General features: G+C 42.0%; 1 protein-coding gene across 9 annotated transcripts in view; it reads left to right on the plus strand.

The window, feature by feature from the left end:
• MAP7D3 (MAP7 domain containing 3) overlaps positions 1–22,314 on the plus strand; it is a 75,451-nt gene that overhangs the window by 30,321 nt on the left and 22,816 nt on the right. For 6 of the 9 annotated variants that reach the window (XM_075941029.2, XM_075941030.2, XM_075941034.2 and 3 more), the window contains 7 exons: positions 3,866–3,967; positions 8,823–8,921; positions 9,375–9,473; positions 10,515–10,640; positions 12,520–12,665; positions 13,337–13,467; positions 13,658–13,908. In XM_075941029.2, the coding sequence (XP_075797144.1) occupies positions 3,866–3,967; positions 8,823–8,921; positions 9,375–9,473; positions 10,515–10,640; positions 12,520–12,665; positions 13,337–13,467; positions 13,658–13,908 (954 nt within the window). The remainder of the gene's footprint in view (positions 1–3,865; positions 3,968–8,822; positions 8,922–9,374; positions 9,474–10,514; positions 10,641–12,519; positions 12,666–13,336; positions 13,468–13,657; positions 13,909–22,314) is intronic. The other 3 variants (XM_075941033.2, XM_075941036.2, XM_075941037.2) reach the window with 3 other exon arrangements.

A 22,314-nucleotide genomic window follows, 5' to 3' on the forward strand; every position in this document is an offset into this window, starting at 1 on the left:
TTATCGCCTCTAACTTCAGATCTAATATAGCTGTGGAGTATAAATAATATGCCCCTTTAATCTGCTACCTACACTACATCAAATTGATTTGTATAAAAATCTTTTTGTTCCTCTTTTGTTAACATCTGTGTACCTATCAGTCCTTGGACTCCATGGTGATGGTAACTCCCCCTTTTTCAGTGTCCGAAAAATGTCTGTCATGTTGTGGTTTCTTATCACGTTATTGATTGATAGTATTTCAGTTTCTCCAACAGAAAAGTTACACAACATTTGTGATATTCTCTTCTGACTGTTCATGTGGCAGATTGAGAGAGTGGTGGTTCTGCTTTTAAATATGCTGGGAGACTAAAGCTATTCCAGATACTTCAGAAAAGCCTTTCAAGTCTAGTAATTCATGATCCAAGAAAATGTGGTCCCAGCAATCTTTCTTTCTTGGCACATTCTATCATGATCAGAACCAGTTTCATGTGACAAAGCCAGATGAATCTGTCTGAGATCAGTGAAATCACAGGTATATAAATAGTAAAGCATACTGAATCAGGTGTCACAAGAACATCCAGAAGATCCTATATACTGAAAACATACATTGAGAATAATGCACATTATTTGAGATTATTCCCCACTGATGTTTAGGAATAATAATAAATAAATAACCTGCAATCAAGCATTTTACTATGGTATTAAGAGAAGTGGTTAACGCTAACTAACGAATGCAGGGGTAGGAGGGACTCAGTCTGTAACACAGGGAGAAATGGCAATATTGTAAATAAAATACATAGAATCCTTGACAGCAAAATCCCAGAAACTGATTAATCACCTGGGAAGGTGTGCTGCTGAGCAGCTTAGAGCAATGGTGCCAAGGCTGCCCCATCTGGCACGACAAATGCAGAAGTGGGGGCACTCCAAAACCTTGCCTCTACAGGCTCTGGTACAAAAATCTTCCCTCCAAAATCCTAATACCCAGATTTTGGGAAATCTGCTGCCACCACCCAAGTAATGCCAAGAAAACCAGGAAAGAGATCACTTGGGAAATCACCTCCCTAAGGTAAAACTCTCCCCTACCCCAACTTCCATTTTACTTGGAGTTAGGAAAAACAGAGAGGATTCACAGACAACAGTGGACTCTGCCCTTGTAACTAGGCACTGAGTCAAAGGACACAACAATCAACCCATTCCAGTTAATTAGAAAAAGAAACTTACTTTTATTATCAAAACAAAACTACAGTTTCAAGCATAGTAAAGTGGCTAGATGGAAAGAGCCACCAATTGATCTTGGTACTCAGGGGAACCCCCTGAGCTAATAGCTTTAGTTACAAAACAGGACAAGAAAAACACACTTAACAGCTCAGACATTAGTTCCAAATTCCCAACCAGGAGAAACAACAAATCCTGACGCACTATCTAAACTTTTCCCTATTTACTGGAAAGAAAAGTGTCTCCCATCCAGGGCCGGCCTGAGCCCTTATGGTGCCTCAGGTGCATGGTGCCGCCCCCAGGCACATGACGCATGCACGGCCTGGCTAAGGCTGCTGGCGTGCAGCCCGGGGCCCGCCCCCCCGGGGCGCTCGGTGCATGCGCTGCCCGACCCAGCCACAGCTGCTGGCGCACAGCCTGGGGCCTGCCCCCGGGGCGCTTGGCGCATGCGCTGCCCAGATCGGCCCAGCTACCGCTGCTAGCGCATGCGCCGGGCTGTGCAGGGCCCCACGGCCATGGGGGGAAGGGCACTGCTGGCCGGCGCCACAGGGCCAGTGCTGTGGGACACTGTGCGCCCCTTACAGCTGCCATCAGGCGCCCCCCATCAGTTGGCGCCCCGGGCAGCTGTCTGACTCACCTGTGCCTCAGTCTGACCCTGCTCCCATCTCCCCCCAGTCTTGGAAGAAACTGCTCTAAATCTCAAACAAAGAAACAGAGAAACTCCTCTTTACCAGTTTGAAATTTCTACCTGCATTGTCATTGGCTGACCACCTGAAACCTGACATGGTACAGGAGGCATTAGTTAACCCCTTAGTCACCAGGTGCTGGTCAGCACTCCTGATTATGACAAATGGTCTCCAACCATTTTAAGCACAAGATCACTTTTTGAATTTAAGTCTGCCCAGGATCTAGCTCAAACCCAAATACACCTGCCTCACCCCTTGGCCGAGGCTCTGCCCTCCTCACTCTGTGAAGATGGGTTACAGGGGAGCAGGACAGAGAGATATCAGTGCCCCCCTCTGCCTCTGTCTCCCCCACCCTGTGCAACAAGCTCTGATGTTCTGGGCAGGAGCAGCAGGGCAGTGGGGAGAAGGGCAGCTGAAGTGCCTCCCAGCCAAACCGGTCAGGATCACCTGTCAGAAGCTCCAAGATCTACTGGTAGATCCTGATCAGCTAGTTAGGGATAGCTGATTAGAGCCTCACCCTTGAGTTTCATCTGCTGTATCATTGAGTAAATGTAAAGAGAGGCTCTGAGAACCTGTATACCTGCTGAACTATAAATAGCATTGCTTAGCAAAATTAATGAGTAATGTTTGACTCTGTGATTTCATTTATCCTCCCTTTGCATCCCAGCATAATAGCATACCCAATTTTCATGACAATTTTGAAATCTAATTTAGAGCAAGCAAAACACTCAGGTTTAATTTTATAATGTTATATATCACTTATACTTGGAGTCAGTTGACTTTTTGATTAACTGAAGTTGATGTGGGTTGTCAGACCATTGCTGTGTGCTGTCGAAAATCTCGCCTTAGTACACATCCTGTAGTAAAAGAAAAAATAAGGAAAGCAAGGAAGTGATGGGAAATAACTATTGAAAATTCATGAAGCTAATATAAAAATTCCAAAAGTTGTTGCAGCTACCCCAGTTCTCTAGCGTCTTCCCTGATAACATAACCTCTGTGTCTACCTACAAAAAGTGTCCCAAACTTAAATTTTCATTTCTGGCATTTACTATTCAGGTGCTATACAATAGATCTTTCAGTTCATGCTGTGGGAGTGGAATGTCCTAAAAAGGAAGCTTCTCTTCATTCTCATTCTACTTTTACTTTGCTGTCATTCTGCACCTGTTTACAATATAGTCGTTGTATCAGGGAGGATAGCAATCTAGCAATTCCGGGGTTGATACAGACACGCACATAGTATCCAGTATGTCATATAGGCAGGTCAATCCAGTCATGTCCCCATCTATTGGCTGCTTCTAGAGGAAACTGCCAGAGCATGTGGAGGAGCCTTTTGAAAAGGGAAAAGAAGCTCTTTCTAAGATTAATAACCCTAATTTCCCTTTAGTGTGGCCTTATTTGCTACCATTAACTAGCTTTGCTATAACATTTGATATGCGTGCAGCATAATGTGCAGAAATTTAGTTTTTTACAATTGGATTTGTGCTACTTTTAGCATGCACTACTAAGAGATACTTACCTACCTCAAAGGGTTTTGTGATTTGTGAATTGCTTGTATAGTGCGTTGAGATCCTCAAGTGGGAAATACTGTGTAAAAGAACCAGAGCAAAACCGGAAATGGCTTAGGGATGTTAGCGTGTAACCGATAAGGTGATGCTTATCAGTTAATGGTGTTGGTGAGCTGTGGCAAGGAAACCACCTACCTGCGAACAGGGCTGGCAGGGGATGGCAGCCACCCTCCCAAGGAGGTTTTGCTGCGGGCTCTGCAGTATAAAGGTTATATACGTTTTATACTGCAGAACTGGCAGCATATAACTGCTGAGATTTTCATTGGTTACATGGATACCTATTTAACCAACTTTTAAAATCCTTAAAATGGCTTTTGGGAAGAAATACTTATGCTTCCAGATTTATCCCCAAAGAAATATGTTAAAGGACACTTTTTCTGCGCTCAAGATAAATGTTAAAATAAACATTTCTTTCTGCAGCCAACAAACGTTCCACATCCACAGCAAACCTCAAACAAACAGAAGCTGTCATCAACAAACGTTTGTCATCTTCTGCCGCCCTTCTAAACTCTCCTGATCGGAGTAAGTGGTTTTGGAGGGAATTATTTGATTGTGTTTTTTTTTTGGGCGGGGGGGAGTAGATGATGAGTGTACTGTTCCTCTAGCCTACTTTTTAATTCATTTCTCGTGTGATCTCAAATGCATTTTACCCAATTTATTAATCCAGCAGACTGTGGAAGTCTTTGACGCAATCCTTGGTTATCTCTGGGTTAGTGCACAAGAGTTAATGGTAAAGTACTCTTGTCATATTTCTAGGTTTTAGTTTTATTAAAGCCAAATCTTGGTGAATGATTTATGAATTACCCATTTCGCACCAAAGGTTTTGCATGCTATAAATTACAGATTCAATATTAGATTATAGTAAACATTTTTTTTTAAGTTGCACAGAAGACATCTATTTTCCAATCTTTCGTTGAATATTCACAAGAAAAATAAATCTGCCTCTTGGAATTAAAAATCTGTAGCATGGCCTGAGCTTATGTTTTACATATTACTGAGCACCAATTCCTTGTAACATGTAGAATTGTATCATAACATGGGCAAAAAAGTGTGAGAATTCTGTTTTCTTTTTTACTTTGATCTTGGGAATTGGGGTTTCATTGACATTTTCATACTCCTGCAGTATACATATACCACTAGTTCCAGTGTAATAAACGAGTGATTTTTTTTAAACTTTTTTTTTCATTTGTGGACCCTTAACAAATTTAGAATAGTGTGTGGACCCTTTTGGCAGTCTTAGACATAGCCTGCGGTCCCCCTACAAACTCTAATGACGTACATACATTTTTTTCTGGAATGGAGCATTGCCTGTTTCCTCAATGGTGTTTATCACTACTCCAGATTTTTTTTTTTTTTTGAGCAAACACTGCTGAGCCTGGGCCATAACCAACATGAAATCAAATCACTCTTTAAAAATGAGTTGCTGATATAACGCTTGCCCCAGTGTCCTCCTGTCAGTTTTGTGGTTTTACAGTCATATTTTAAAGTTTTTTTCTTCTGTTGCTGTGTAAAATCATAGTAAAAGGGGAAATACTATCAAATGCATAAAGTAAACTGGGAAAATGGAATTTTGTCAATTTTTTTCCATTTTAGAGAACACGTTAAGTGTATCATTTAAGTACATTTTCAGACAGAGTGATTTATAAAGATACAGTTTCTGTACAAGCAATAGTTAATACCAATAATGTTATAGTTTTAAGTCTGCAGTCCTTATGAAATACATATTGCCAGGGCTCACCGAACTGCGGCGAGCCCTGCTCACCAGCTGCGCTATGCGCAGATCGCCCGAACCCGGCTCTTCCGGGTTACAATCTACTCGCTGTGGGCAAGTAGATTGTTTAATTTGTCGAGCCCTGCATATTGCAATGCCTTTTCCAGACCAAAAAACTAGGAAGGTTGCTCATCTTTTAGGGAAGAAAAGTAAAAAATGCATTCCACCACCACTAATCATGTCCTTTTATGTTTTCAAGGCTAAGAGATATCTCCCTGAATCCTCTGTGATGCAATGCTAACCTGTTTAGAGGGTAGTTGTAGTGGACTGCTTATTTCTTATTGTTTCAAAAATCATGCATAAATTGAGGAGAAAGGATAAGGGTTCTTTTTTTTTTTCCCTGAAGCTTCTGCAATCTGGTACACATGTGGGTAATGTTACATGTGTGATGATCCCTGTTGAAGTCTGGAACTACGCATAATTTGTGTGTGTGTGTGTGTGTGTGTGTGTATAATGTGTATGTGTTTGCAGCACAGTAGCACAGAAAGAAACAATATTTAATCAGCTAACAGTCAAAGGGATAGTGTCTAAACTCCTGGCTTTCTGTGTAACACTCTGATAGAGCAAGTTCCTCCAGTATTTTGGGGGAAAATCCTATTTTATTATGTGGCTTAAGATAAATGGTGTATATTAGCATCCTATAAATGTAGGGCTCGAAGTCATCAAGTCCAGCCCCCTGCTCTGTTGCAGGACCAACTAAACTGAGGCCATCTATTACAGGTGGGGAGTTTTAAGAACAGTTTAGACAATGATGGGGACTGCACAGTCTCCTTTGGAAGCCTATTCCAGAGCTTAACTACCCTTATAGTTGGAAAGTTGCAAATGAAACCCATTACTACTTGTCCTCTCTCACCGCCCTTAACAGTTGGAAGACTGTTATAAGGTTGCCCCTTCATCTTTTCTCAGGACTAAATGTGCCCAGTTTTTTCAGTCTTTCCTTATAGGTCAGGTTTTCTAAACTTGTTGTCATTTACATTGCTCTTCTGAACTCTTTCCAATTTGTCCACATCTTTCCTAATTTAAATGCCCAGAATTGGACACAGTACTCCCACTGGGGACTCACCAGTACTGAATAGGACAATTACCTCCTGTGTCCCACACACAACACTCCTATTAATACACCCCAGAATTATATTGGCCTTTTTTTTTCCAAGCTTTGTCACATTACTGTCTCGTACTCAGTTTGTGCTCCACTATAATCCCTTCCCCCGATCCTTTTCAGTAATACTACCATCTAGACCAGCGATGGGCAACCTAGACCAGTGAGTGAGCTGCATGAGTGGCCGTCCTTCATCTCAATGGGCCACAAGATTGTTGTGGCCAGAAGTTCTCCTGGGATGGGATAGTTTTGCTTACTGAGCTTGCATACTTAGAATTTGTGGAGTATGTCGATTGAAATGTAGCAGCGCTTTAGCTGCAGAGGGAGTGCACATCTCTTAGTCAATGTTGTGTGCATTCAGCATGTGCTTTTGCATGGTGCCACTTTAGTAGTACTGTAAGGGGGGGTGGAAAAACAAGCATATGGAAGCCATCAGAATCTGGCAACCCTGCACGTGGGCAATTGTAAACAAAATGTCTAATGGACCCCACAGAGAACCTGGATGTGCCACAAGCAGCCAGTGGGCTGCAGGTTGCCCACCACTGACCTAGACAGTTACTCCCTATTTTGAAGTTGTGCATTTGACTTTTCCTTCCCAAATTAAGGATCACAGCTGTTCCAGAAAATGAAAACAATAGGGGATGACTATAGCAAATTATTCAGGTATTAACACTTCCAATGAGTCCTAGGAGTGCTTGCATAATCTGGGTCAAACTGAATTCTCCAGAGACCACCAGACAAAGAAAGGACTTCTGGATAAATAGCCTGGGCCGAAACTGATTGAGGGCCTTCATTCTGGTTCTGACTCTAAGGTGAATGAACTTGTAACCAAGAGGAAGCCCAGGTGTGGACTTTGAAGGGCTACACCCTACCAAAGCTCTAGGTTGTAGTTAGGGTGAGCTCTGGCAAGCTTTTTGGTATGCATATAGGTTCTTTATGTTTTAATGTTTTCTCTGTAATGCTTTTACCTTAAGAAGAAATATGCTTACCTAGAAGGAGCAGTGTGGTGTCCTATAATTTCAGGCAGTCCACTGGTAATAGGTATCTAAATGCAGAGGAAAGCACGGATGTGTTTTTGTTTTTTTTTGGTTTTTAGGGGGCCTGGCCTGCTGCAGATATTGCAGTGTAAGGATATTGCAGTTTTTTAACCTTAAATTCTCTGATTACAAGGGAGTGAGATGCAGGGATGTGCCCAAGAGAGGTGATGACTGAGAGCCAGAAATCTTAAGTGGGTGTCCTTGCAGGACCATAGGAATTCAGGTGCAGTTGCCTTGAAACTGTCATCTGTGTATGACTAGTCAGACTCTTTCTGAGAAAATGGTTATAACTTGTGTGCTGGGTGCAGCCTGACGCATTGTCATCTACGATGCTGTTTTGGAGGGGAGGGGGGAGTTTAATCTGATTTAACCTTTTCTTTTATTAGCCACCTTAACAGTATTGATGTAGAGAAAATATGAAATACAAGGTTTCAAGTTCCACTTACCGCTAGAATCCAGCTGTTAAAATACAGCAGCCATTTTCCACACTGGGATGTGCTTTCAAAGAGTACTACAGAGGAAGATCGAAGCTGCTCCTGTCAGTTTTCCAGGGTTCAAATTAGTGGGTCTAGTTAAGACAGCTAATTCAAACGGAGAGGGGCACTCCAGTTGATACTGGTATCCTACTTCCAAGAGGAGTAAGGAAGTCGAAGGGAGAGTGTTCTCCCTTCGACCTCCTACAGTGTAGACAGCATCCAAAGCAGAGTTAAGGTACTTTAGTTACACAATTTCAGCTATATTAATTGCATATCTTAATTCAACTTTGACCTGTAGTGTAGACATACCCAAAGTGGTACTATTCTATTTAATACAAATCAGATTAATTGTTTTATATCTTTGACCTGTGCATTTATGTACAACTTCTGTTTTAAGCACTCTGAAATGTTTATACTCCTGATAATATTGGCCTGATAGACATTTTTATACTCTTTGATTAACTTGTTTATACAGCCTCTTCCCAAGTTATGAACGAGTTACGGACCAAACACTTGGCCGTAACTTGGACCCCGTTGAGTTACATAGCAACCGCTCTGTTCGTAAGCGCAGGTCGTGTTTGTAACTCAGGGACTGCCTTCATGACCGCTCCATGGGAGCTTTGGTCGTAAATGCAAACGGTTGTAACTCAACCGTTTGCAACTCAGGGACCGGCTGTAAATAAGTTAGTTTAAACACATCTTTCTTCAGTTCATATAGAGCTTTATCATATATTTCTTTACTGAATCTTCATTGATTTGGAAGCACTTTGTGGCAAGAAATAAAAATGCATTCTCAAATAATTTGAGAGGAAAAATCATTCTTATTCCTTAACTTTCTAATCTGTATATGAAATTGTTGTGTTTAAAAAAAAAAAAAAAAAAACACCATGAATCAATCAGCCATGACTTATGCTGTACATAGAATAGAGGTTTAGGCGGTTAAAAGAACACTTTCAAATTCTATATAACATGAAATCTGCAATTTCACTTACAGGTACCACAAAGAGAAGTACTTCATTAAACAGACTGAGTAACAAAGTTTCTCAGCAGTCTGAGCAGCCACCACCAAAAGGTTCACAGGTGGAACAGAAAGGTGCAGGAAACATATATATTTTAAATAAAAGCAAATGAAATATTTTAAAACTAATTTAAATTGTGTTTAAACTGAAATGTCCAGACTTTGTTTGGAAATATTTTCACTTTGAACTGTGTAGACTATTGTGTATATAATGTGAACTTTTGGACTTAGATATAATTATGCACATATTAGTAATATCAAACACTGTATCCAGAATTCTGCTGTTTCTATGTGCAAGTATTTTTGGTGAAGCAGTACTTTGGGTGGTGAGAAGTAAACAAGTATGTACAACTTGTTTGGTCGCAGTATTGCATAATGATTGTGGTTTATAGGTATTCTTGGCAAAATATCCTTTTTTAAGAAAGGGAGTGGGCAAGTTGGAAAATCAACTATGTAAATCTCTTGTTAAAAATAGTGATAGAAATGTAGCCATGTTAAAAATAATATTCATTTGATCTTGGTCTCTAGGAGGAACAGAAAAGAAGAGGAGCACATCTTTGAATAGAATGAGTAGTAAACCTCATTCTTCTAATGAACTAGAGAAAGTGAAAAAGGAAGAAAGACCAGGTGGTTAGCTATTTATAAAACTAAATCCTAATCTTGCAGTTTTAAAGCAATGCACAGTATAATTGGATAGGATTATGTTACTTGAGTAATTTCTTCTGTTTACTCTGCATCTGAAAACTTTGTAGTGAAGGTTAAGCTCTTTTAATGTCTTGCCTCTGGCAAAAATACTGTAATGTTCTGGTGAATTTTACTTAATCATGCTAGAAGCTAAGGCTTGGAAAAAATGATGAAGACAAATCAGTTCGCTTTAATCATTATCTTTCTTGTATCTTACTCTGGCTTTAAAATCTGGGGTTTTTTTCAGTTTACAAGCAACTTACCTGTTTGTGCTACAGGACTAAGTTTAGTGCCCCCCAAGCTAGGGGCAGGATCTGTTCTCATCTGAGTCTCTGCTTGTCTTTACATCTATCCTTATAGAACGAGACACCTCCTTACTGAGAATTACGTTCTAATAATTTTTTATTTTAAGCTAATGGATGCCAGCTGCTTTAACAAAATCTCCCTTTAAATTAACACATCTGAAACTTTCCTTCTTAGCAGCTCTTGCCCTGATGAGAAACTGAAGTAGAATGCTTGGAACCATTTTTCATATTGAGTTGACAGTGATTGCTATATATGTGAGCTTGTGTGCGCAAATAACACTTAACAACAACTAACAACCGTTGGCAATAATTTAAAAGATATTTTTCTCTAGTTTGTGCCACTGATCTGTTGTAATATCCTTTGCATCCTAACTTCCAAAGAAGATAACCTCTGCAAAGGTGATTTCAAAGCTTCCTATATTTTGATTTATTTCAGCACTCCATCTCTGTTTTATGTTTGTCTGCATATCTTTCTCTGCACATAACAATTAGACAACAAATTCAGTCAAATTTGATTGCAATATTTAATCCTGCTATACTATTACTATGTATTTCCTTCTTCCTTTAATATTTACTTCTGAAAATGCTATGATTACAACAACACTCCTTTTCTTTTTGCTTATTTTCTTCATTATATGACTTCCTGTTGAATTCTTTTTGATTTGTTCCCATCATTCAGCTCGTCGCTCCCAGATCAGTCCTCTGGAGAGTAATGTAATCAGTCGCCTCTTCGCCCCCACACAGGCCTCCTTAGCTAGGAGTAAAAGTGCTGCTACATTATCGGCTGATGGACAAGATCCCTCAGGTAACAGGAGTACAGTGAAAACCTGAAAGTGACAGCAGTTGCTTTGAAAGCAAGAGTGCACATGACAATTGCTAACTGTTACCCCGTCAGCACAAATCAAACATTTAGTTAACACATCACTATGTATAATACTTCATGCCTAACATTTACTTAAACTAATGCAATCCATATTCTGTGTTGCATCCTTATTTTGGGATTTCATATGACAGCATTTGCTTTTAAACTACAATATCATTCATTCATTCATCCTGCACAGAATGGTATAAGGGTATTTATTTTTGCACTCAGCTGTCTGTGAGATCTGCATTTGAATTTAAGTGACAGTTTAGGAGGAGGAACTGGAAAACTAGTGACATTTCAAAGGAGGCCTAACAGACTAATAAGCATGGGGCACAAATTGATTTATCTGAGGGAGAGCAAATTTAGCAACAAAAAAGTTGCTGGAATAAGACTAGGTTACCTGTGACTTTTATTCAGTGTAAAGTCAGTGTAATACCCAGCACCAAGCTAAAGTTAATTCTCTGTTCTTTTTTTAATCTTTCAACTCACAATCAATATTTTTCATTTTATCCTTTCAAATGCATTCCTCCATCTTTATTTTTAATGTAACTTAAATCAAGTAACAGTACTTAATAGCAGTGATTAAAATTTCTACTCTGCTGACTGTAATCAATCCTTGCCTTTGCTGATTCCTAATTCATAATCATGTTTTTGCAGTTATTTGTGTGCCATTTTATTATACCACAAAATGTTTCACTTCACTCCATGTGTGGGAAATATCTTTTGTACTGATAGCCAGGATTTGGCTCTGACTCAGTGTTGTTCATACAAAGGTTCAGGACTTTTGTTTTAGCTATTGGCAAGCTTATGGTACTTTCAATAGTATTAACACTGAATTTCAATAATAATCTCTTTGCTCTGTTCTAGCTCAAATTATTGATCGTAAGAGTACAGGTCTTTATTGTTCAATGTTTTATCCATAAGAATACAGTGATTAGGAGCTAGCCAATCTGTCATTAGATTTTTGTATCCCTAGATATTCTAAAATCTTAAATATACTAGTTTTTTAATCTGTTTACAAATATCTCAATTTATATTACTATATACACTTCAAGGGTGACTTGTATATTACATATGTACTACTGTGTTTAGTGAAGAATCCAATACAGTGTTTGTATTTTCTCATCACATCTTAATGTATGTGAAGAAGTTGACAGTTTTGGAGGTGGTAAAGTAACTACAATTGGCTACTATCTCTTTTTGCATGTTTAGTTTCTTCACATACTTTAATTTTGTTTTGTTAATGTGGAGAAAGTGAGGTTTGGAGGGGAAGTAAAAATATGCAATATTGTAGCTGATGTAATAAGTACATAAAGTAAGCTTAACTATTTTCTTATGAAAAATCATTCCATGGGGGTTGGATGAAACAAAACATTTTATAAGTAACTCTGGCATTATCCACGTGTTGCAAAGCATTTGTGAGGTATGCTCCTTTGCCTTGCACAGGAGTTTGGCTGTCAGACTTCCTTTAGTCTAGAAGTAATCATAAGATGCAGTTTGACTTAATTGGAAACTATATTTGGATATTGAAAGATGAGTGCAGGCGTTGTTTGGAAAAGCACTTCATTTTTTTTAATCTGTGCTTGACTGCTGCTTTCAGAATGGTTTCATTCTTGATTCTGTGGCTTCCAAACTACTAATTGTGTGGTGATGGTGTGTTGTGTCCAGGACTTGTTGCAAAGTGCACTTCTGGTGGTGTTTTCTCTGTATGGGTTCTAACACACACAATCTTTCTTCCTTTCTTTCTTTCTGTCTTTTTCTGTTCTGATGCTGTGCGCTTGGTTCTCTGTTTTGTCTTGTCAAATTCCTAACTTTATAGAATCTCACCTCTGTCCTCGTTCAGCTTCAGCCAGTTCCATCAGTTCTCCAGTCCAGACTGCTAAAGTGCCGGTGCGCAGCCGTAGCATTGACAGATTGAAGACCACTGTATCTTCATCTGATCCCAGGTCTCCGGATTCTGCACAAGTATGTTGAAAAATTTCTTTTACAAAAGGGTTGGGTTTTCTTTTTGGGGGCAGGTCAGAATAAGGGGGTGTTATAACAATTAAATCTCCTTTATTTTGCATTGTAGATAAGCATTGTTGGATAGTCACAAAAATATTATTGTAATGAGAAGAACACGTTTCTTTTTGAAGTTTTAATTATCTTGATTCTTAATTATTCAAGTTAGTAAGAATAATTCCAAATGGAAAAATAGGAATACTAAAGAATCATTTATTTTTCTCTTTTTAAAAAAAAAAAACAGCTTTATTTTAGTGTCTCCAAACCAAAATTTCATACACACCAGAATTTCAGGGTGTTTACAGCCAAACCTAAATCAGCTTGAATCTAGATTGAATCAAGTGATTTATATAAGTTGTTTATAAAGAAATGCACAAACATTCTGAGACATTGGAGCATTTGAAAACTGGATATGAATTTTGTGGATTGAGCTCCTCTATATGTTTGGAGTATACAGATGATCATAAATCCTAAAACCTCATAGATATAACATTACTAGAGCCATGTTCAGGAGGATAAAGGAAATTTCAAGGATATCTTAATGTGACTAGTGAATATTGTGATGATAGCATTTCTCTGGTGTCTTCAACATATTTTAGAAGTTGCACATTACCACTATTTGTGTATCTGATCAGAGATCAGAGACCGAAAAGCAGTCCCCAAGTCCTGCTGGGAGGCGCCCTCCATCTCCATCTGTGACAGCTCGTAGAAGATCTCCATCCCCTGCTAACGTGGCAAAACGTCCTTCATCTCCCTCTACAGCTAGGTATGTTTAAATCTGTGTTCATCCTAAACTACATTTAGAATAAAATGAACACTGCTTCCTGTTCCACAGGTTTGGTGTCCTTCTATTACCCAGCACGAATGCAGAAGGTGCATATTGTTGCTATCTTTATAAAATCAGTTACAAACTTCAGGCTTTCATGAAGCCTTGATAAGTGTTCCTTTCTCTGCAGACAAAATCAAAAGGCCCGTCCACCTTCACCTAGCGTATTGAAACAAAGACCATCCTCTCCCACTACAGTCTCTAAACCAGCACCTATTCAACGCCTGCCTCTCACACCAAGTGTTATGAGTATTACCAAAAAGAAACCTGAAATGGAGTGCAAACCAAAGGACAAGAGTGAAGAAGGATCAGGACAAGAGCATGGCACTTCTCCAATCTCTGAGAGGGAAACTGTAGCAATTGGCACAAAAACCAAAGAAGGTAAGAGGATCCTTATGTGATCCACTTGTCTATTCCAGATGTATTTATGGTGGTCCATGACATCTTGAAGTTTAATAGTGGTAATTACCTATAAATAATATCAAAGATCTTTGTAAGTACTTTAAATTTTTTGCATAATCTAGGAGATACTTAAATCTTTCTGAATGGACACACATTGTGTTTTTGATGGCCAGGACTCTTTCAGGAATTGCCAAATCATCTTTAGTGACTACAAGCCAAGTTCCATCTCCTTCCTAAATTTCCCCTGCATGTCTATTTTGATACAGTATCCTTCAAAGTGAGGAAGGGATATCTCGGTGGTGAAATTAGAACACTTGGGAGTCAGGATAACTGGTTCTATTTCTCATCTTTCCACCAAATTCTTGTATAATCTTGGTTTATGCTTTCTGTCTTAAAACACCTTGGCTGTGTCTACACTGGCATGAATTTCCGGAACTGCTTAAAACGGAATACTATTCCATTTTCAGTTTTTCCGGAAAAGGAGCGTCTACATTGGCAGGCTGCTTTTCCGGAACAGTGTTCCGGAATAAGGACTTATGCCCGAGCGGGAGCAGAATAGTTTTTCTGGAATAGCGGCTGATTTTGTACAGAAGAGCATCGTTGCTTTTCCGGAAATTCAAGGGCCAGTGTAGACAGCTCGCAGCTTATTCCGGAAAAGCGGCTGATTTTCCGGAATAAGTGGCCCAGTGTAGACACAGCCCTTGTGTCTTGACTTTTACCTTTATAAAATGGAGATTCACAAATCTTTGTGTAATACTTAGAACACTTTTAGATGAAAGGAACTGTAGAAGTGGGAAAGTATTATACTCCATTCCTGTAGTTTCACTGACTACAATTGAATAGTGGTACTTTCCACCCAAGAATTGGCAGCATTTAAGGGATTGTTTCACTCATCACTGTAAACTGTACTTTGCAAAACAATTTATAAGGAATTTTGGGATGATATCAGGTTAAAAGATGTTTGCAAATTGTGAATTATTTAGTAGCTTTATAAATTGTAGTAAACAGTCATCTGAAGAAGTGGGCTGTGCCCATGAAAGCTCATACCATCTACATGTTTTGGTAGTCTATAAAGTGCTGCCAGATCTTGTGTTGTTTAAGTTTGCTCATTTATTGTAAGCAACAAGAAACCTAGATTCCAGATGATTAGATGCCTGGCTAAATGTTTGTTCCAGTGCATGTGCAATTCCCACAGCATCAGGAAATAATGGGCAGCACTGCCATACAGAGGAAAATGAGGGAGACTTACTTCTCTCAGGTTGGAAATAAATCTCCTGACCCCATTCATTGTACCAAATGAGCACATTCTCTACCCCTCCAACTAGGAAGAACACCCCCTACAATTTCCAAAAAAGAGTTTAGGAAGGACTTCATCAGAAGTATCACATATACACTTCCTTTGTGTAGAAAGTCATAGGGGAAGCTTAACAGAAAAAGGAGTTTAAACAGGCAACTGGTGGAAATACCAAGGCTGCAAATCCTTCAGATACCATGGATAAGTAGGATTGTATGTCTGATGCATGTTACTGTGACAAAGATACTTATGTGTACAGGCAGTCCCCGACTTACGCGGATCCGACTTACGTCGGATCCGCACTTACGAACGGGGCTTTCTTGCCCCGGAGGTCAAGGTGGCAGATTGCTGCATGCGAGCTCCGGGGCGAGAGACCTAAGCTGCTCCCGGTGCCCCTGGTCTGCTGGAGATGGTCTCCAGCAGACCACAGGCACCGGGACTGAAGCTGCAGCCGCGGCGGGGTCCCTCGCCTCTGAGACTTTACCAGAGCGAAGCCTCAGAGGCGCGGCACCCTGCTGCCGCTGCGGCTCTGCTCCCCGTGTCCCTGGTCTGCTGGGGGGGAGGGGCGCAGCTAGTGTGTCCCCCCCCCCCCCACCCCAGCAGACCAGGCTTTTGTTGTGGACCCTGGGGCAGAGCAGCTGGGGCGCTGCCGATTGGTCCTGCAGCGCCGCTCTGGGCACTACTGGACCAACCCGGCAGCACCCCAGCTGCTCTGCCCCAGGTCCTGATTCAGCCGCTGCTGGTCAGTTTCAGCAGTGGCTGAATCAGGATGCCTGGGGCAGAGCAGCTGGGGTGCTGCTGGGTTGGTCCAGTAGCGCCAAGGAGCGAGGAGCGGTGCTACTGGAGCAACCCAGCAGCACCCCAGCTGCTATGCCCCAGGCGTCCCCAAGTCAGCCGCTGCTGAAACTGACCAGCGCTGACTACAGGAAGCCCGAGGCAGAGTTGCTCTGCCCCAGGCTTCCTGGAATCAGCCGCTGATCAGTTTCAGCAGCAGCTGACTTGGGGAGCTTGGGGTTCTTAAGTTGAATCTGTATGTAAGTCAGAACTGGCGGTCAGTTTCAGCAGCGGCTGAATCTGGACGCCAGTTCCGACTTACATACAGATTCAACTTAAGAACAAACCTACAAGTCCCTATCTTGTACGTAACCCAGGGACTGCCTGTATTACTCAATGGGTGTAAGCTTGAAGGAATGTCTGAAAATTTCCTGTGTCAGCACTTCAAACTGGGTATGAAATATGGCCAGAAATTGTTTGGGATATTATATGTTGTACTGTGCTTTGCACACATGTTCAGTGAGGATAGCTAGATGTCTAAGTGTAACTGTCAATGGCTTACGGTGTTGTGTATCAGTATTAAAACAGTCTCCCACACTCTTTATTGTAATGTGTATTTTAAACCTGTCTAGCGCTCAAGAAATAGAGCAATAGTCGACATGACCAGTACTTGATTCCTGTTTGCCTGTTCTATGCACAGTGTCTACCAGTTACTATTTTGCTTCAGAAACAATAATGGTCCTGTAGCACCTTAGGGTATGTCTACACTACAGCACTAATTCGAACTAACTTAATTCAAATTAGTTAATTCGAACTAAGCTAATTCAAACTAGTGCATCAAGACCTAAAAACTAGTTCGAATTAGCATTTTGCTAATTCGAACTAGCATGTCCACATTGTGTGGACACTGAACCGAGGTTAAGGATGAACGGAAGCAGTGCCGGCAGGGAATCAGATTAGGACTTAGAGCGTGGAGCTGCTGTCTCAGGCTAGCCGAGGGCTGTGCTTAAAGGGACCCGACCCCCACCCCGGACAAACAGTTCTCATGGGTTCCCCGCTCGCTTGTCTAACTCGATGAGGGACAGCAAAGCAGTCCTGGCTTGGAGTGCCCTGAATGCCCACACTCGGCACATCACAGCACTCAACCATCAGCCCGGCTGCACTTGCCGCAGGCTGCCATCCGGGGGGGTGGGTCAATCGGGGGGCTGCAGGAGAGCTTCCACCCCGAGGAGCCTGCAGAGCCACCCCAGTCCTCCCCATCAGGGGCTCATACCCCATTCCTCCCTCACGTCCTTCCACTTACCTCTCCCTAGCCCCCCTTCCTGATGTACAAAATAAAGGACACGTGTGTTCAAAAATAGAAACTCTCTTTATTGAACAAAACTCAGGGAGACTGGGAAGAGAGGGTGGGAGGAGGAAACCTGGGAGGAGGGAGCTGGAAGGGGGAAGCCAGGGGAAGAAGGAGGAGGGGAAGTATCTACCTATGGTACGCCATATCTTCAGTACTGTGTACAGATGTGATCTCCTCACCCCAGAAAAGATATTTTGGCCTTGGAAAAGGTTCAGAAAAGGGCAACTAAAATGATCAGGGGTTTGGAACAGGTCCCATATGAAGAGAGGCTAAAGAGACTGGGACTTTTCAGCTTAGAAAAGAGGAGACGGAGGGGGGATATGATAGAGGTCAGTAAAAGCATGAGTGGGGTGGAGAGGGTACATAAAGAAAAGTTCTTCATTAGTTCCCATAATAGAAGGACTAGAGGACACCAAATGAAATGAATGGGTAGCAGGCTTCAAACTAATAACAGAAAGTTCTTCACAAAGCAAATAGTCAACCTGTGGAACTCCTTGCTGCAGGAGGCTGTGAAGGCTAGAACTAGAACAGAGTTTAAAGAGAAGTGAGATAAAGTCATGGAGGTTGGGTCCATGGAGTGGTATTAGCCAGGGGGTGGAAATGGTGTCCCTGGCCTCTGTTTGTGGAAGGCTGGAGATGGATGGCACGAGACAAATGGCTTGGTCATTGTCTTCGGTCCATCCCCTCCAGGGTACCTAGTGTTGGCTACTGTCGGCAGACAGGCTACTGGGCTAGATGGACCTTTGGTCTGATCCATTACGGCCATTCTTATGTTTTTATGTTCTAAGTTCAGGGCTCAGGGTCAGGGTTTCACTTGACCACCTTGATTTTCATGCAAACCTGCTCCTGGGTGGCCAGGCTGGCAGCTATCCTGCCCTAGACGGCCACTTTCCTGTGCCTAGCACGGAGGTCGTAGACGTTGGAGGCTTCCCCCCAAACCTCGATGAGGTCCACGATGTCCGCACTAGACCAGGCGGGAGCCCGCCTCTTGCAGCCCTGGGCAGGCTCCTGGGTGCCGCCAGCCTGGTCCCGGGAAGAGGCAGAGGGCTGGGTGGCAGTGGGTGGCTGGCTCATGCTGTAGCCAGACTGTGCCCCTTTAAGGGCTCCGGGGCCGGGAGGGGAGCAGACGAGTTTCCCTGGTGGTACCCAGAGTGGCCACCAGGGCAAGCTGGGGAGGGCTAGCCTCCCACTAGTTCGAATTAAGTGGCTACACAGCCCTTAATTCGAACTACTTAATTCGAAGTAGGCGTTAGTCCTCGTAGAATGAGGTTTACCTAGTTTGAATTAAGCGCTCTGCTAGTTCGAATTAAGTTCGAACTAGCGGTTTGCCTGTGTAGCGCCTATTAAAGTTAATTCGAACTAACGTCTGTTAGTGTAGACATACCCTCAGAAACTAACAAAAATATATACATAGTAACATAAGCACAACCCACTTTAGATGTTTTCCTACAGAACCATCCTTGTCCTTCACAAACCCACCTGCTACATCATCATCCACCTCTGGGGGTCTCATATTCTCATTTACCTTCTCATTGCCAGGACTTTGACCTGCCTTCTCTAAGTGATTGGCAACAAAATGGCAAATGAAATGTAATGTTGATAAATGTAAAGTAATGCACATTTGAAAAATAATCTCAACTATCCATACAATATGATGAGGGCTAATTTAGCTACAACTACTTGAGAGAGATCTTGGACTCATTATGGATAGTTCTCTGAAAACATCCACTCAATGTGCAGCGGCAGTCAAAAAAAAGCAAACAGAATGTTAGGAATAATTGAAAAAAGGGTTAGAGAATAAGACAGAGACTATCTTATTGCCTTGTTATAAAACCATGGTATGCCCACATCTTGAATACTGTGTACAGATGTGGTCTCCTCACCTAAAAAAAATAATATTGTCATTGGGAAAAGGTTCAGGAAAGGGTAACACAAATGATTAGGGATTTGAAATGGGTCCCATATGAAGAGAGATTAAAAAGACTGGGACTTTTCAGCTTAGAAAAGAGGAGACTAAGGGGGGAAATGTATGATAGAGGGCTATAAAATCATGACTGATATGGGAAAAGTGAATAGGGAAAAGCTATTTACTTGTTCCCAATATACAAGAACTACAGGTCACCAAATGAAATTAATAGGTAGCGGGTTTAAAACAAACAAAAGGGTGTTTTTTTTTTTCTTCACGCTGCTCAGTCAACCTGTGCAACTCCTTGCTAGAGGATGTTGTGAAGGCTAGAACTTTAACAGAGTTCACAAAAGAGCTAGATAAATTCATGGAGGTTAGGTCCATCATTGGCTATTAGCCGGGATGGGTAGGAATGGTGTTCTTAGCCCTTGTTTGTCTGGAAATGGATGACAGGAGAGGGATCACATGATAATTACCTGTTGTGTTTACTCCTTCTGGGACATCTGGCATTGGTCACTGTCAGCAGACAGGATACTGGGCTAGATGGATCTTTGGTCTGACCCAGTGTGGCTGTTCTTTTTGTTCCTATGTTCATTTCTGCCTCTTCTAAACTGTGTTTTGGAATTCAACCCTGTATCTCATGCTGCCATTTCTGATCATTCCTTGGGTAATGCTTCTCGCTCTTCCCCATGCTAACTTCTGAAAATATATTTACCCAGCTCATCTCCTTCCATCTTGCGTGCTGCTAACCAGATTATTCCTTTCTTTGTAGTCATTGACAGTGGGCGGCTGACACTATTTCTCTACATAACTCTTTGAGGAGTGTATAAGGTAGAGAGATAGTGTGGAGACTGGTTAGCACAGAGCTGTTGGTTTATTTCTTCCTTGTGTGTACGTGTTGTCCACTTCTGGCCAGATTTCCCTTAGGCCACACCTGTGAACATGGAGGCAGATCTCTCTGTAATGGATAAATTGCTTCACATTTTCTAAGCCATGGGATGAAGGTCAGTGAGTGGCCATCAAGCCTGGCCACTTCACTTCTTTGGCACAGTAGCACACCGTACAAAGACTGGTGTTCTCCGCTGTGTCATCCCCTGGCACCTCGGTTTCTATCAAGTCCTGAGCTCAACCTTAATTTCAAGATAACTTTAAAATCACTTGGTATCATGGTTACTGGGCTAGCAGCACCATTGTCCCTTTTTGGGGTCTCACTCAGTGCTCTTTTTAAGGGTGCAAGGTCTGACACCTATATCTCTGATAGGGTAGAGTTCTGCAGCTCACCCTCTCTTAGAGTAGCACCTGGGTTACAGCCCTGTAGATTCCAATTACGTCTACTTCAGCAGGTTTAACTGAGGTTTTGACTGATATTGACTTCTCTCCAGCAGCTGTGACTAGCAGTTAATTCACAGAGACTACACAAGCTTAACACAACTGTAAAACAGCATTCAGAGATATGCAATAAAAACAATACAAAAGGAACTTCACCAAACTGATCTTATGTAGCCTTTTGGATGCTTAGGCTCTGCTTATGGTGAGACTACCTGTCCTACAGCTTCTCTCTCTGTCTCTCTCTCCCCTCCTCCTGCCCCCCCCCCCCCCCCCCGAGTCTGGATCAGCCCCATGATCTGCTGATCACTGCCTCCATACTTTCCTGCCACTAAAACCTTTTAAACTTTTGATTTTTTATGATCTCTACCTTGGCAAAACAACTCCTGTTAACTTTGCTGGCACCTGGAAGTGGCATCTCTCAGTAAGAGCTCCCATCGAACACCTACCGGCTTGAAGATGTGTATTTGAGGCCATCTTTTTTTCTTAGTTGTTGTTTTGTTTCCTGTCTCAGGCAACCCCCAACTCCTGTTGGGCTTAAGCTTTAGAGTTCAAATAGACAGCCATCCAAAACTGAACACAGAAACCTGAAATAGTCATAACAGTAATGCAGGGATCTCCCACTTTGTGTCACAAAGCTACAAAGGGAGACCATTGCTAATGCATGTGTTCCTGTTGGAGGCGCTGTTCTTTAATGACTAAATCTGTCGGAAAGTCTGGAAGCATGGAATATGTGACACGAGTGTAAAAGGTGCATCATCTTTCATTCCCCCCCTTCCCCCCCCTCCCCCCCCGATGCAGAAACAGGAGGATTATACAGAACCTCTGAAGAAGCACTTTCCTGAGTTGGAAGGTGACCTCTTTTGCTCTGCAAATAGTGCAGAGGAAAAATTGAGCAAGACAAAGATCATGGATGACTTACATTTTTGCCCCAAAACTGATCACATACAATTTAAGTGCCAACATACTTAACTTGTGCACCAAATGGTGTTGGTTCATGAGTACTGAGCTTGTATGCTCAATACTGCATGCCCAGAAACTTTTGCTTCTAATCTTGAGTGCACAGGGGTAGTCTATACTAAAATCCTTATGTAAAACAATGATCCACCTTCAAGAGGGAAAAGTACATCTTCTGCTAATTGCTTTTATCACTCTAAGGCAGTGGTCTCCAACCTTTTTACACTCAAGATCACTTTTTAATTGTCAGAACAAGCCAAGATCTACCACCCCATCCTTCCACCAAGACCACACCCTTTTCTTGAAGCCCTGCCCTCTATGTTCTCCTCCTCTCCATCACTTACTATCCCCAGCCCTTATACACTCTCGGGGTATGGCTACACTGCCACTTTTTTTATTCTTCTGTAGAAGAGGTTTTGCCAACATTTGGCCTGTGTAGACTGGGCCAAATGTCAGAAACCCCTTCTTTCGGAAGCCCTCTTATTCCTCGTGGAACAAGGAATACAGGGGTTACCGAAAGAGCTTGTTTGCTCTTCCTCTTAAAAAAAGCGGAAGAACAAACGCATCACCGGACGCAGAACAGTTTTTCTGGGATTCCTCTGGATCCCGGAAAAACTCCTGCAGTCTAGCCGTACCCTCACTGGGTTGAGACAGGATGTGTGGGCTCTGGGGTGGGAATGAAGGATTTGGGTGTGGAAAGGGTTGAGAGGTGCAAGCTCTGGGAGGGAATTTGGATGCAGGAGGAGGTGGAGAAGGGGATGCTGGCTCAGGGAGGGG

Source organism: Pelodiscus sinensis, chromosome 13 (genome assembly GCF_052426305.1).
Source record: "Pelodiscus sinensis isolate ZL-2025 chromosome 13, ASM5242630v1, whole genome shotgun sequence".
In the NCBI taxonomy this organism is placed as follows: Eukaryota; Metazoa; Chordata; order Testudines; family Trionychidae; genus Pelodiscus; species Pelodiscus sinensis.